Source organism: Calidris pugnax, unplaced genomic scaffold (genome assembly GCF_001431845.1).
Source record: "Calidris pugnax isolate Ruff unplaced genomic scaffold, ASM143184v1 scaffold24, whole genome shotgun sequence".
Taxonomy (NCBI): domain Eukaryota; kingdom Metazoa; phylum Chordata; class Aves; order Charadriiformes; family Scolopacidae; genus Calidris; species Calidris pugnax.
Window position 1 is genome coordinate 32,056,327 of NW_015090922.1, and position 15,991 is coordinate 32,072,317.

Consider the following 15,991-nt stretch of genomic DNA (forward strand, 5'->3'; position numbering starts at 1 on the left):
ATTCAAAAACTAACATCAGACCTGTAAGCACCAAGGAAAGCCATATTATGTTTCTGTTCTCCGTAGCAACTGGCTTCATCCCCTCCCTTCAAGCAATGCACACAGCTATACTGCATAAAACCTTGTACTGGGCTAATGCTGTCCTGGGCTACTTTATTTGTAGTAGCTGTTGTAGAAATAACAAAGCGAAAACAATGATTTCTGCATTGGTAGGTGGGTAGGTAGGTATGGTTTCTCTGGAGCTTCTCGAGTTTTTATATGTGGAGGTAATCTGTTTCTTCATAGCCATTCCAATGGTATATATGCCATTTTTGTCCATATTGTAATATGAATTGTATAATTTTTTTATACTCATTTGTCCTATAGTGAACAACTAACAAACTTCATGAGGTGAGAAAGCTCCTTCCTTAGTCAAGTTTGACAGCTGCCATATTTATCATAGGTTTGTTTGAGTGGGTCCTCAGCTATCCACCAATGCTTCTAGTATTTAGCAGAATATAGATACCGTAAGAAAAATGTGTTAAATTTCCTGGGGAAGTGCAAATGAGTGTAACTGTTAAAATAGTGGAATCTCACTGTTGCAGTCCTCACCTTGCAGTCCCCTTTAAAGCCTTAAAGCTGCTGCAGTAGTCCTACTTGAGATTTTCTGACTCTGATGAATTTCATTGGATTCATGCAGTCTTTGCAAAAATACTGTCCCATTCTTCCACAGGACAAGGTTAATTTAAAAGCTGCAAGAGTATACATTTTATTTTAAAATGTAATACTTCTTATTAATACAGAAAGCTGTAGCATATAGCTGGAAATATGTCGTTTAAGGACTCTTATCCATATCCAAGCACATTAAAGAACAGTATGCATCTACTTAAAATGAAACATGAATTTAGCTTGATTCTGTATCAAGGAAGTTCATGGCAGCTTTGTGCTGACATAAGCATCCAGTAAATCAGGACAAAAATAGCTGGGAAAATAGCATTTTTAAGAAACTTTTTAAGGAAATGACAACGTAATTGTAGTGTTGGGTTAGCTAGCTATTCATTCCTCCAACTTTAAAGAGAATTTGGGTATAGCAAAACTGAGTGAATTATTCACAGGAAATAATTCACTGGACAAATTTAGCTTGTCTTTTGGATTAAGAGGCATGCTTCCTAGAACAAAATTAGGTTACTGTGAGAACTGCTGAGTTTAAATTTGCCTCACTGCAATACAAGAAAGCAACTGCATGTGCATGCACAGTTCTGGAGGAGAAAAAGAGTAGTGCTGAGCTCTTGTCTTTTTTATTTGCCTCTATTTTTGGTTTGGATTACTTGGTAGCAAAGAAGAGTCAGGAGGAAACTGTTAACCTGCCTGCTTGCAAGATTTTACTCAGTGTTACATTCTGTGGAGTACATATATGGAAATACAAACCCAGGACATCTACAAAAGAGCTGCCATAGTCATATTCAGAGCAAGAATCTGTTTAACCCCATGTGTCCAATAGTGACCGTATGCAAAGAAACTCTTCTAAAGAAAGTCAATAGGGCAAGGAAAAATGATATTTCTAGCTGTACGGTACTTTTTACTGTTCCTCTTTGTCTCAGCATATGACTGGAAGACAGCTCTTCTAAGCTCAAAATCTAAGTATAAATATTTATTTCATACTAGTATATATTATCCTTTCCTTCTCATTAGAAAGATTACTCAACTGCCCATGTTTAAGAGTAACTGCCAGTTTTTCTTCTCCCCATGAACTGAAATTATGCATCCTGCATCTACCACTTTTTTTCAGAGTCTTTCAGAAGGTCTGTTGCTAGTAGCCTAAGCAAATATCTCATTTTTGTCTGTTTGAACCTACCTCCTACAAGCTTTAGATGATGCCGCCAAAATCCTGCAATGGAAGTGAGTGTCCACTCACCATGCTGCTCATGACGTTGTAGGAAACTGTTGTCAGGGACAAATGTAGCATTTATGAATACTACTGTATTGCTTTCCATAAGCAGTTTGAATAAAAGCCAATCCTGATTTTTATTTTAAAAGGAAATAAAAAAATCAGAAATCTCAATCTTAAAATTTGAGCTTATAATCAGGGAAAATTTTAAAATTATATTCATTTGGTGTTAGCTAGAACTAAAGATGTTTCTGTGAGAGAGTTTATTCCTTCCTAAGGAGACAAATAACCTCACCAAGGATGGGATTTTATAGACATTGTTTATGTTAGATTACTACATTGCTCCCTCTGTGTGACTACATCATAAAATCATTTGTTAGGTGAAGGTAATTTACAAATGATCAGAAGCAACCAAATTGCTCTTAGCTTAATGAGTTGCCAGTTATTGCCTGTGTAGGCTCTTTTTCTGCTGCAGCTCTGAAGTTGGCTTACATTAATGTGCATTAATTTTATTTCACAATTGCAATGATCGAGGAGGCCCTATGCCTATGGTAACTCATTAAGTCATGGTTAACTTCGTTGCCAGTTAGCATGGCTCAGCAGTGAGTGGTAACTCATTAAGTCATGGTTAACTTCGTTGCATATACCTGTCAGTCTGAACCTGATGCGAAATACACAGCAGGCCATTTTGCCAGGAAAACATGATACTAATGCATCGATGTCTGCAACGGCAACCTCCTCATCTCAGGGTAGTGTTTAAAGTGTTGATTTTCAGCCATAGAGACTAAAATGTGCGAAATCATTAACTCCGAGACACGATCTTACTCCTTGTGTAGACAGCAGTGGCTCTCGAGTTGGATTTCCCTCTTTATAGAAGAAGGGAATTGTTGGCAGGATGTTCAGTGCAAGGGCATGAAGACTTGGGATCTTGCTATCTCAACTTGTCTCTGATTTGTCAGAATTTGGCAACTTTTTGATGAAAAGACATCTGTTTGAGAGTTTCCTTGGAGAGAGCTCAGGATATTTTTGCTAACTGATGAAAGGGCTACATGAATTCCTGGGGGACTGGTTATTCTAGTGCTGATGAGATTTTATTTTATCACATGTCAAGAAAAAAATCAGGCAAGCCAGTTCGCCAGAGCTTTGTGACAGTGACAGCAGCCTCCAAAGTGGGACGTGATGTAGCGGAAGTAGGGTAGAAAATAAAATGGAGCTGACTGAACCGTCCTGCTCTCCAGTGTTCCCAGGAGGAAAAAGTGTTGGGAAGGTCTCTTGTTCAGATGCGGAACCTAGATGCACAAATCTGTGAAGAAAAGGACTGCAACCAGTTCCAGGCTGCTGGAGTTACTGTGGAAAGAGAGTTCAAAGAATTTTGCACAAAGTTATTTAACTGTTTAGTTGGACTTTCAGTAACACGTGCTGAGTGGCTGTTTAGTAAAAGCCTGCCACGACACCGAGCTATTCCTTTACAGACCTGACCTCAGCTTGCACAGTCTCCCAAACTCATCTTTTCCTTTCCATTTTTTGTTCCTCCTTCATCTTTTGCTTTACTTCTTTCCCATTTTCCAGTTCCCTTGACACACTGAAACCCAGGAAATAACAATAAAAAGTTGTGGAGTAAGATTTGCTGCCATCAAATTATATTGTGTTCTGCTGCTAGTTCCTCACACTACGTATACTCTACAGCTGTGGTTCTAGAAATTCCAGGCAGCAACTGACATTCACTCGAGGTTTATAAAGTGCCTACAAATGTATCTTATGTTGATTAAATATAAAGATTAAAATAGTGGAAGAGTATCTTGCCATATGATTGAGGATGAGAGAGCCTGGGGCATCTGAATTTTTTTTATTTTATTTATTGAAATAAAAAAGATACTTAGAACAGCTGCCTTCAGCCTATGCCTTGAGAGGTGATGTGCAGTTGTGCTGTAATGGAGGGACTTACAGAACATTTCCACAGCCCTCTAGCAGGTGGTGAGGATCTTACATTAACTCAATTTCTACCTTCTCTTCCTTATTTTATCCTTTCTGTGCATTTTCGTGTTTTTAATTTGCACTAAACTAGTTATTTGTACTCCATAAATTATTAATCACAGTTTCTGAGAAAGATTCAATATTGAAAAGGAAAGGATAATACTTTCTAGTGTGAAATATTCCAGATGTAGGTTTCTGAGCTGAGAAGCACTGTGTTCTCAAGTCATGTGCTGAGCCAAAGAGGAACCGATCACCACAGACAGATACTGTCACAAGACTTTTTTTTTTTCAGTCTTACGGAAATATATTTCAAAGGTCTTGTCATCTGACCTCAGCAGGGAAAGGGCTTTTACAAATCAAAAAAGTTTCATATATTTCACACTGTTCTTGGGTAAAATATTGGTTTTATTCTTTTTGTCCCTAGGAAGAATGGGGAATTAAGAATACTTGAAGCTGTCATAGTTATCATGGACACAATATAATTGCTCAGCAATAAGATCTTAAAGTATAAATGCATGCATTCTGTTGCCACAGATCATTTATTGTAGATTATAGCTTTTCTTTGGTGTGTAGCAAAGCAGGATTTTGTGATTCACTACTTCAGGAAGAAAAAAGAATTGGCTATTTCATGTTGAAAGCTAAAAAGAAAATTTGTGTTTTACATGTAGCAATGTAAAAACATCTGCAACTTTTTTTTTCATTCTTGGCACAGTTCAGTTGTTTTGGTTCCATATAGCAGGGCTTTGCCTTCTCCGTTTATTCACAAGCAGGGCCTAAGATGCTCCAATATGCAATATTTATCGTTTCAATTCAGAACTGGAAACCTGTAGGATTGATGACAATGGGGATTAAAGCTTTGGCGCTAATGGTATGGCTTGCTGAAGAAGAAAGGCTGCTGAAACCCAAAGCCCTGAGAAATGAGCTGTTGAGATCCTGGCAGGGCTGCCTGCCCACCAGCTTTCTTCCAACCTTCACTTGAAATTCTGCGACTCCTCTGCACACCTGCCCCATGCACTTGTGTCTGAGTTTAGCCAGTTTGGATCTGCATCTGCTTAAATTTCCCATTAAATTTGTACTAACATGCTGAGTTGTAACCAGGCACAGCTGAGATGCAGCTACACGTGTCTTTCAGTATCTCGGTTTTATGTGTAGCAACCTCCAGTGTAAGGGCTGGGCAGATGGTCGAGGGCAGTACTTAAACTACCTGAGATTTTGCTCATAGTCTTCCTCTCTTACTTCTGTTTCTTTCACTAACAATTCTTGTGTTACTTCATGGGGAAAAATTATTTGTCATAATGTATCCTAAGTGATTGAATAGTGCTGCTGACTCCACTTTGATAGTGGATGCAATGATGTGTCATACTGTTTGTGAAACATGAAATCTTCAGGGCAGCAATACTTTATTTGGGAACTGGTGCATTTCTGTATTGTATTCATATGAATGAAATGGCTCATTGTACGTGAATTTATTAATACAAGTCACTTCAGAGGCGATAAATTCTTAATTTTATTACAATCACTTGACTATAAATCAGCTAAAAGCCAAGAAGTTGCATTCCTTGGGAACTTATGCCAGACTAAAAAATTTCTTACCGTGTAGGTACATGCTTGAAAAAATGGGTATTTCCGTAGGAAACATGGGAAATTCCTCTGGATATATGTAAAAGTTACTTGATCTGTAACTGTTCCCTTATGGAGCACTTGCTGATCCTTTCAAGCAAGAGATTAATGCTCTCCAACTCATTAAATGTAAGATTGAAATTATTGCATGAAGACGTACACCTTAGATACTAGAAAGACACTGTGAATTATATATATACTTCTTTTTTTATTCGCTCTTTCAATTATACCACTTTCCTCCATTCAGTACTCTGCTTAAAATATGTGGATTTAAAACTGAGATTTTAAAGGTATGTTGAGATTCAGATAGGTACCGAGAGAGATTCACAAAAGCACTTAAGTACCTCTTGATCCCCCGGGAATCAGATCCTTGTGATATTTACAGAGATTATATCTGGCATGACAGTCAAGTCTCAGAGAGTTTCCTTTGTCAGACAAATTTTACTGTTTGTCACCTCTTATAGATGTGGGAGTAGGAGAGCTCATCCAAATGGAGCCTCCTTGCTTCAGCTTGGTTTTGCTACTTCTGAACTTGAGTAACTTGATTTATTTCTTTTGGATTTCAGCAGTTTAGGCCTCAGGTAAATTCTCTAATTTTCTGTTAAGCCGGTATTTATTTAACTTTCAGTACAGTACACAAACTTCCAAGTCTTTTCAAAGTATGTATTCTTTGGAAGAGGTCTCAAATGTCTGCATAACTTCACCTGGGATCTCATGAATAATGTATGCTGTTCAGAGTATCAACTTGATAGTGATGATTTAATTATCGAGTTGAAATGTCAAAAAAAAAAAGTTTCTTTTTTCCTAAAAAGACAGATTGAAATATTATGTTGATGAAATTCTGCTTTTATTCCACAAGATGAGGTTTTGTATTTAATCTTTTTATGCTCTGTGCAAGTAAGCAAAGCTCCCTTCTGCTCTTTTAAAGAGTTGGTGGAATGCAGAGTTTGTAATGGAAAAAGTGTTTAAGTGAAAAATACTTGTAGATTAGAACTAGCAAGCAAAGTTTGTCATTCTAGCATTTTTCTGTGTTAGCTCTTCAGGCTTGTAAGAGTGTAGTAATCTTTGCTGTGGAGTCCAAAATATTGCACTCACACGCCTGTTTCCCATGTTTGGTTGTGGTTACAATTGTAAGACTGAAATTTTTGCTACCTGATACATGTCAGAAGTTGGAGACTTTACCTGTTGGAAGTGAATAAAAATAACCTTATTTGAGAGGAAGGGTGGGGATTGTTGATGATGAACATAAATAACACTTGCAGTATGTATTGGAATTGTATTGTCTTTAAAATGAGCACCGCTTTATAATTAATTTAAATGATACTCCACTTTTTTATGCTTCTTTTATCAAGCACTTTCCTCTTACCAGCACATTTGATTTGTAGAGTCAATGCACTTGCTAACTTTTTTCATTTCCAAAACCAATAGCACTGGGTTTCATAAGACTAAAGAGGATTATTTGTTTGTTAGGAATAAGTCTTTGGGGATGCACATGTATGAGTTTTATGTGTGTATAAGAGCATACCTCTAGGAATGAATAAAAAAAAAATCCACACAGTCAGATAGAGCTTAGCATATTAAAAAAGTATATTCCCCATTGATGTAACTATATGTTTTGCTACTGGCCCAAGTAAAGTTATTTACAGTTGAGCATTATGAGTGTTCTGGAAAGATGGGAAATGTTCAATTCCCATTATTTATGTATGTATGTAGCTGGAACTACTTTTTATCATATAAGTCCCCCTTTACTCTCCAAACCACAATCGAAATAAAATTCAAATTCCACTGATTTTCCTGAGCAGTCAGAATATAGGGCTTGCACAGTTTAGTTATTTGCAGAACACCTTTAAATAGAAATCAAACTCAGTAACGAGATGTGCTACAGGAGACTCTGTTAACACACTGCACGGCATATGTACTGCACCCTGCCTGACACAGCATTATGCAATCCTACCCTGCATTTTAGTACCTTAACAGGGTATTTTCAAGAGAAAAACTTAAAATCTTGTTTAAAATTTTATTGGTATATGGTATATGAATTGGTTTATTGGTGTATGAACGGAAGATGTGAAATCGCAGATATTTACACATTCATTGCTCAGCAAAACAATGGCAGCGTTCTCAGCCATATTCAAATGCTCTTAAAGAATCTGAAAACTTTGAAGTGCTCAGGTAAACTTTATGTGTTTGAAAAATCATAAAGAACCAATTTTCAGTTTTAAAAATTGTTATTTCTTTAAACTGTATAAATACTTTAGAAGTTATGCTTCTGTCCGTCACCAAAAATGCAAAGGAATATCTTCAGCTAAGACATTGCAGTGGTAATGAGAAATAAATCTCTTTAAGATTGTAACTGGTTGTTACAATCAATACCCGAGCAGTTTAGATGACAGGTACCCACTATCTAATTGATATAAATGATTTTTTGTTTTTTATTGGGTTTTGCTAATTCCTTTGCTTCCTGCCTGTGGAGCTATTGGTTGAAGTGGTCCACTGGGGACGTGTCGGCCGTTCACACAATCTCTGTGACTGATAGGAGTGTAATGAGGTTTTTTCCTGTTTCATAGTTCTTGTAGTCATTCCGCTGACCGTGGGCTCAATGAGCACATCCAGGCTCCTTATGAAAAACAGCTCTGCCAGCTGAATGGCAGGAAGCTTATGAGTTTATTTGCCAGACTTCTCTGGACGTGTAAACCAGTTGCTGCAGCTCTAAAAATGATATGACTGGTGCAGTGGTGATTTTCTGCACGGAAGGTGGATGCCGGGAGGAGTTATGTACTGCAGATATTTTAGTGAACTCTGAAAAGACCGTGCTGTAATACAGCACTCCCAAACAGTTCTGCTTGCGTGTGATTTTCTCTCCATCATTATCTTCTGTAGAATTATATCTGTGGGAAACCAGTTTATATGACTGTGCTTTACTGTCTAACAAGGACTTGTTTTCGCTTGTATTATTTAGTGCATTTTGGCTCTAAAGCACACCTCACTTTCCTGCATTTATTTGCTATATGCAGGGGGATGTGCACAAGAGGCACAGAAAGCATGTGTGCCCCTTGCCCGCTAAGGTTAGGACTGAGCTGAAAATCTATTGTGCCAATTAGCGACTACTTAGACATCTGCCTAGCTGGGTCTCTTTTGATTATGACTGTACTCTGTAATTTCTAACACTGCCAAGGGGAAACACATGGTTTTTATTTATTGGTCACTGTTCTGTGATGGGAAATCTCATTCGGTTCCTCCTTTCAACATGGTACACCGCGGGATTAATAGCTTTTCTCTGAAAATAGTACAATTAAAGAGTAAGCCTCTCGTAGTCACTCTAGTACAAACGCATCGTGAGAAAGGCTCGCTCTAAAAGGTGTTTTGCTCTTGTTCAGTGTTTGTCAGGTTCAACTCCAGCCATGGCTTCCCGGTGGAGGTTGGTTCGGACGCCAGCATCCTCCAGCTGAAGGAGGCGGTTGCCCAGCGACAGGGAGTTCCAGCTGACCAGCTGCGGGTGATTTTCGCAGGGAGGGAGCTCAGCAATGACTTGACACTGCAGGTAAGTCTCCCCTGGTAGCTTCACTTCTGGACTGCTGCCAGCTACACTGCCTCTGCCTCTAATGCTGCCAATCTGACATTCATGCCTGAGATCTAATAGAATAAATAGTGCCTGGGGATTCCTTGAACTTTACTCCACACTGCTTCATTAATTCTGACCTTCTTAATTATGCATTAAAACAGCAAGCAGGAAGGATAGGGGAAGAGAGAGAATACAAGGAGAGAGCATGAGAGAGCTGTGCCTAGTGAATAAATGTTTACTGACTACAGAAGCAAGCCATGCACAATTTCTGTATCTGTTCAATTTCTATCTTACTTATTCCATTTGAATCTTAATGAAGAAGGATGTGAATAAATTGCTCTAAATCAGGCTGCACAGTCATCACATTTTACAGAATTTGTAACCCAATTGTGACCCCTGGAGGATAGCTACAGGGCTGCTGCTGCTCCATGTGCTGCTGCAGGCATGCACATGGGAATGTGCTGCTGGAAGGATGGTTCCAGATCAGAAACCCCACAGAAGTGTACTCCAAGCCACTGAATTCATAAACGTGTGAAGCTGAGAGAGGAGCTGGGACCTGAATTTCAGCTCCTGAAGGTTGGCCAACCCGTCTCTCCAATAAAGGCAGAGGGGTGTTCAACTGTGGTGAGCAGTAGCAAGCATGGAAAGATAGGTTCAACTTTCTCTTCCTTGTCTTTGCTACCTTTAGCAGTGCAGGTGATTATATGAAAGATTCCTCACAGGCAGGACTATTTCAGATTAATTGGCACTCATATTTCAGAAGTATTGCTGTACTTAGGATGGCTGCTAAGCCTTGGTGCAGAAAGTCAGTATTGTATTGATGACCTATCACTATTTCTCCTTGAGTATGATATTTATTGCTTTGCAAAGGGTTTTGGGGAGTTTCAGCACACAAAGGAAGGTGCAGAAATGAGAATTTTTGTCAGTCTCCAATGCATCACCTATGTTGTGTTGATACATATATTAATGGCATAAACAGCAGTGGGCTTCACTTACTTACATGAGAAAATATGTACATGAAAATGTAAGGATAAAAAAAAAAAAAAGAACTGGAGAAGTTGTCAGTTGCCAGTGCTAGATTTGGGTGTCTGTGTTGTTCTGTCAGAAGCTTCTGAACCACTTCGCATTTCCTGGGAAACGGTAGGTATTGGTGTTACTGCCATTTTATGTCAGCATGAAACACAGATATTGTGCCCAGTTGTGTACTTGTAACCAAGTTTGTTATTGGCCACAACATACGATCTGTTGCCAAGGTAAATTAAAAATTGCTTTCCTAATATACAGGCCTGCTGATGACTTAATTTCATTGGAATGTCAGAATTACCATGTGTAGTCAAGACTTTTTACTATTTAGTAAACTGTATTGCTTTGACTCGTTGCTTTGACTCTCAGCTTGTAAAGCAGATAAATTGTTCAAAAACTGTTTCAGATGCCATAATCCATACTTCTGTATTTATGTGTCTTAAACATTGCAGTGATTAATATCAGTGGTATATCAACTACATTTTTTATTCTTGATATTTAATTAAGTGTATTTTACTCTGCTTCTGTGCTTGCAGTTTTTTCTGACATATATTTGTGTATGCATATTTTTTATTGTGAAAATTTGTCAGCAGCAGCAGAACAGTTGATAGTTTGAGGTGTTTTGAGTTCCCATGGTAGGGTGTTTGGGGCTTCTTGCATAAGCAGCTGAATGCTAGTAAAACTTGGGTACTAGTGAAATACTAACTGCTGGCTTTTATGTTGCATCTGTAATTTCAGACTTAACATCACATACAAGCAAATTAATTAGCTCTTGTTGTCTAGACCTACAGACTTGCATGCAGAATAAGAAAAATGCAACACAGATTTATACTCAGCTGATGCTTTTAAGTTATTTTATTTTATGGTAACATAGAATTTCTAGTAAGACCATTTTGTTCTTCCATTTTTCGTAAAGATACTGTGGGAGAATCTAGAGGTCAGGAAGGAGAACTGATAGTATTACAGATAATGAGATTATAAAGGACATGGGAAAAGCTGTGATAATTGCCGGAGTATTGCAGGGATATAGGAAATACTCTAGGATAGCAAATGTTATTGCTTTCACAGCTGACAGAACAACTAGATTTGGCTTGACAGCTACTTTAAGATCCCAGGCAGCTGATACAAAACATAACTGAGAATGTGAAAGCTGCATTTGTTTTCCTGTTTGGAGAGAAGGAAAAATCTTTCATGGTAGCTGAAACCTGTAAAAAAGAAATGAAGCTGGAATGGACAAACATTACAGAGAAATTATTATAAGAAAGAAAGTGCCAAGTTGAGATCTTAAATAAGTAATTTTATATCAACAACAACAGTAAAAAACTGTAGGAAGGATAGAAGTGAAATATGTGTGGAGACATTTAATTTGGTACCTCAGAAAAGTGTTTTGTCCTTGAAAAAAGAGGAAGATTAGACAGTGATTCAGCTGTGCACAGGGGAGAGCAGTATCTCAGCTAGTGACTAAGGGGCAAGTAATGAAATTAGAGCCATGGTAAGGAAAGACTGGTAATGGCTGGATGAAGAACGAGACCTGCAAATTTGGATCTCATAAGAAGGAATTAGAGTAATAAGCTGCTTCCTAAAAGCGCAGCAAATGGTGTCACTTTAAGGGTGCTAAATATTCTGAAGAATGATGAAGAGCTCCCTGCTGACTACAGTTCACTTTGGAATGAATAGAAGTAATTAATTAATAGATACCCAAAATAGGCATTCCTTCAGAAGGCTGTCGTGAATAAATGAGAACAGTGGTAAGATCTTCTTGTGGCAATCATAAGGGTGAAAGAAGAACAAAACCATAACAGAGTCACCAAAGGAATAAGCAGGAGGTAGTTGTGTATCAGGAACATTCAGGTGTTGCAACGGGAGATGACCGCTTACAACAATATTGTCCTTACCTCTGAGAATGGCAAAATTAGTTAACAAGCCTTCTGGAAGCAAAATATGTAATATTTATTGATACACAATTTTGCTCAATGCAAACAATTTGAAATATACTACTGATAATAGAAGCAGCATTATATTAGTGCAGGCTTGCCCTTTCCTGGAGAACTCAGAATTCCTTTCTGTGAAGAAGCTCTTTGCAAACAGTTTGTAAGAGATAGTCCCTGCTTTGCAGAGCTTACAGTGTAAATGAACAAGGCAGAAAAATGATGTGATAGGAATCAGTAGCCCGGCTCGTTCAGAGTCAGTAGCAAAACAGGGATAGAATCAAGTCTTCTGTTTCCCAATCCAGCACCTTTTCTTTTTGACAGTGTTTTTTCTGTGAGATAAATGTAGAAAATACAGTTCATTGAAACAGAAAAAGACTAAGGATGTGATTAGTAGCAGGACTTGTTAGCTTTAGTGCAGTGCTCCACTGAGACAGCTTCTGAATCAGAGCTAACTTGCGTTTGACTGGAGCATGGGCATGAGGCTTGGGGCAGAGGCTTCACATGAATTTGGCTTTGGCTGCATCCATCCTTACAGGCGCTTTCCTAAAATCGTTTATACATACATTCAAGAAACAAACAAACATGATTAGAAGTATTATTAAACACTCGTGTGTGAGCTGAAAACGAGTAAAAAGGAATGGGAATAGCACCATAGGTGATCATCTCTACAGAGAAGGGAAAAGAGAAGTGGTAAGGGATCTCTAGCATTCTCTACAGAGAAGGGAAAAGAGAAGTGGTAAGGGAGAAATGGTGCTATAAGTGCTGTTAGCATGCTGCAGTCTGACAGTAGTTTGGAAAGAGTATGCTTCTTTGTGGTAGAGTTTCTGAATCGTAAACATGAGAGGTCAACCCAGAGGGCACTTGGTCATACTGAAAGCACTTTCCAATACTTGTGTGAAAAGTTCAAGGACAGAGAGAATACTGTGTTTAAATATTTATGAAAATAGGGTATCTTTAAACCATTGTTCTCAGTGAACAACTCTTTTAGCAGAAACAGGTATTTGAACAAGGAAACACTGCATTTTATCAAAGAAGGTCCTTGTGTATTTAAATGTATGGTGACATTCTTACTCTCTAAGCACAGCTCAGTACAATGGAGCAGCTTTTGTTTTTCCCTTTGTTTACTGAAGGTACAAAGGAGAAACCAGTTGACACACTGCAAAAGTTGTCCCTAACCAGCAAAAAAACCCCATGGGCTCAACTTCAGTTAGAAACCTGTGAACACAAAGATTACAATGGGTCTTTTGACATACACAACAAGTTGTGCCTTTTTTTCCAACCTACAGTCTTGTATATAGGATACCAAGTCATTCCCAGGAACATCTTTGGTATTGAGCAGTTTTGTGAGTTACAGAATACAATTGAGCCAATATTTGCATATGTAAACGCTGTTTGGAGAGATTTGCTCACGGATATCCTGACTGAATCAATCATCCTATGTGAAATTCAAAGAAAGAAAATGATTTTTCGTGTGTGTGTTTAAATCAGTGTTTTGGGTCAATATTTGATCGATCTGCGGATCTCTTCTTGCTTGTAAAGCTGGAAGAATTGTGTATTGTACTTCTTCAAAACAGAAAACACTAGCTGAAGAATACTTAGGTATAATATAGTAATAAAGGAAATCTGGAGATGCCGTCTGTGTTGCCAGGTAATACAGACTTGGTGAAATGAGTGGAAAAGAGTACCATTCACTCTTGCTCCTTTTGATGGCTGCAGACTCACTGTACGTGACAACAGAGACTCTACATGTTGAATAAGTTTTTCCAAGACTTTTAATGGGCCTTGTGGTGTTATATGCCCATATGAATGTGCTAAGTACCATGTAGCCATATTTAGTATGAACGTAAATCAGGGCTAGCTCAGGTCTGCAGATTTTCCATGTCTAAGAGGATACATTGCTCATTAATTGTTCTGGCAGATCAAGATCTAAATGCATTAATAAATTAGATCTTGGAGCCCAGTAACACATTTCCATTCTGCTTTTAAATGCATTGCTGTTCTATTTTTTGTATGCCAAGATATTCCTGGAAGTAGGAGACTATGAAAAAGATTTAACTATAGCTAATAAGAAATAAATTACCTTCAAGTAGTTTGGTAACTCCAGAAAGAGAGTCATATTTGAAAGAGGCCATATTTAAGGGGGCTGCAGTATCTAGGATGACCTTGAACTTTTCTGGTCCCTTCTGGATTCTTCTGACATTTCTCACGTGTTTTAGGTGGGGTACTGATGGTTAAGGAGGAAGCGTGACAGGGTTTTCTTTGCAAACTTCCTGTGGTGTGCACTCTCTACAGATTTGTATTTAATTTCTAAAAGTATCTGGGTTTTGGTACATAGATTAATTCTGTGTTGTCTGTTAAATCTCGTTCATGGATCCCTGGTGTAGGGCTGCTGGTGCTATTATTATGATGGCTGTTTTACTGATTCATAATATTTCTGAATGACCTGTATAGCCTTTTTAGAATCATTTCCAAATTTCTAAAAGTGACTTTCTTTTGTTTTCCACTTTGCTGAGAGTTTCAGTAAGTTGAAAGTCTATTGAATTAATTTCCATTCCATCTATAGTTGTTATTACTTTCTTATATGTGAGAACATGTTCAGGCAGCAGATGAATTTTTTTCTTTTAACTTCATTTCTCTTAGGCAGTTAAAATTCACTACATTGAGGCCATTAAGTGAATTTTACAAAATCCATTTCTGAAAGAGCAGTTGCTTTGCGTGGGACTGATAGCAAAACCACAATACTATTTGCACAAAATACAGAATGTTGATAAGAAACTCCTCCAGCAAACCACTGTAGTTATTCTCTCTCTATATATAGTGTTTCAGAATGAAATTATCTTGAAAATTGCGCTAATACTAGACGTGCTTTTGTTTTCTACCCAAACACTTACATTAGACAGGCACTTGGTGAATTTTTCTCCCTTGTGATGGGTATAATCCAATTGATATGATTACAATGCTGTCCATTTTTTTATTCAGATCCTTCTTTTGGTCGCAGAAGGGAAAATGTGTAAGAAAAACCCTGTAGTTTTTGGAGCGGTGGCAATGAGTAATAACTTCTATGAGTTTGTAAATTGTGACAGTTAAGGAAACGTCAGCCCACGTCTTTCATTCATCACTTTTCTAAAATGCTCTGGTGAAATCAGCTTTCTGCACACCATTACCAAAATCTAGTTGAATTAGCAGAAGTTCAAGGGTAAGAGGGTTAGTTCCTTCCTTCTTCCTCCCTTTTCCCCAAAAGAAAAACATAGTGTTAACTATTCTGGTAGACTGCATTTATAAGGAAGCATCCATAGAGACTATATATTTTCTAATTCATAGAAAATACAATATAGAACAATCATTGACAAATATTTTTATTGTGTTAAAAATCAAGAAAAAGTATGATTTATTTAATACTTTACATAATGAAAATACTTGATTAAGAAATGTGAAATTGCGACATGGTGTCTGTGAGTTGTTTTTTGAGGTTGAGAATTTTGTGTCTGGAAAATAAAATCACAAAGGAAAAGACGGAAGCTTTAGTGTTGAAAATATATTTTAAAATAGCACGTAGTATACCAAATAGGCCTCCTCAATAGAAAGGTGGAATGTAGTCCCTTGCCATTATAATTTCTTTGCTTTAGTCTTATTTTACCTATTTAAATTTTTAGAGCTCTGCTTCTCTGAAATGTCATCAGTAATGCGTTCATATTTGTAATTATCAAGGTCACGCAGTTATTTAGTAAACCATTCTGGGTTTCCTTCTTCTTTTATTTTGGTTCTTCAAGCATTCTCGCTCATTTAAATGAAAATTTGAAGAAATCAAAAGAATAGAGTTGTTGCATTATGATAGCAAAGGCCCCATGAAAGGAAATGACATTGGTAATCCTAAAAAAAATAATACCAACACATGCTTAAAGAGAAAGAAGACAATTAATTAGGAGTTATTGAGGCAAAAGTAGGTATATAATGCCTTACATATCATTTCAGTGGAGCAATCCTTGATGAATTTACAATTCCTAGAAACTTTCT

General features: G+C 37.6%; 1 protein-coding gene across 1 annotated transcript in view; it reads left to right on the forward strand.

Annotated features, from left to right (window-relative positions):
• Positions 1–15,991, forward strand: part of PARK2 (parkin RBR E3 ubiquitin protein ligase) — a 622,540-nt gene that overhangs the window by 24,399 nt on the left and 582,150 nt on the right. Inside the window, exons 3-4 of the mRNA XM_014950502.1 lie at positions 8,029–8,150; positions 8,839–9,002. Of these exons, the coding sequence (XP_014805988.1) occupies positions 8,029–8,150; positions 8,839–9,002 (286 nt within the window). The remainder of the gene's footprint in view (positions 1–8,028; positions 8,151–8,838; positions 9,003–15,991) is intronic.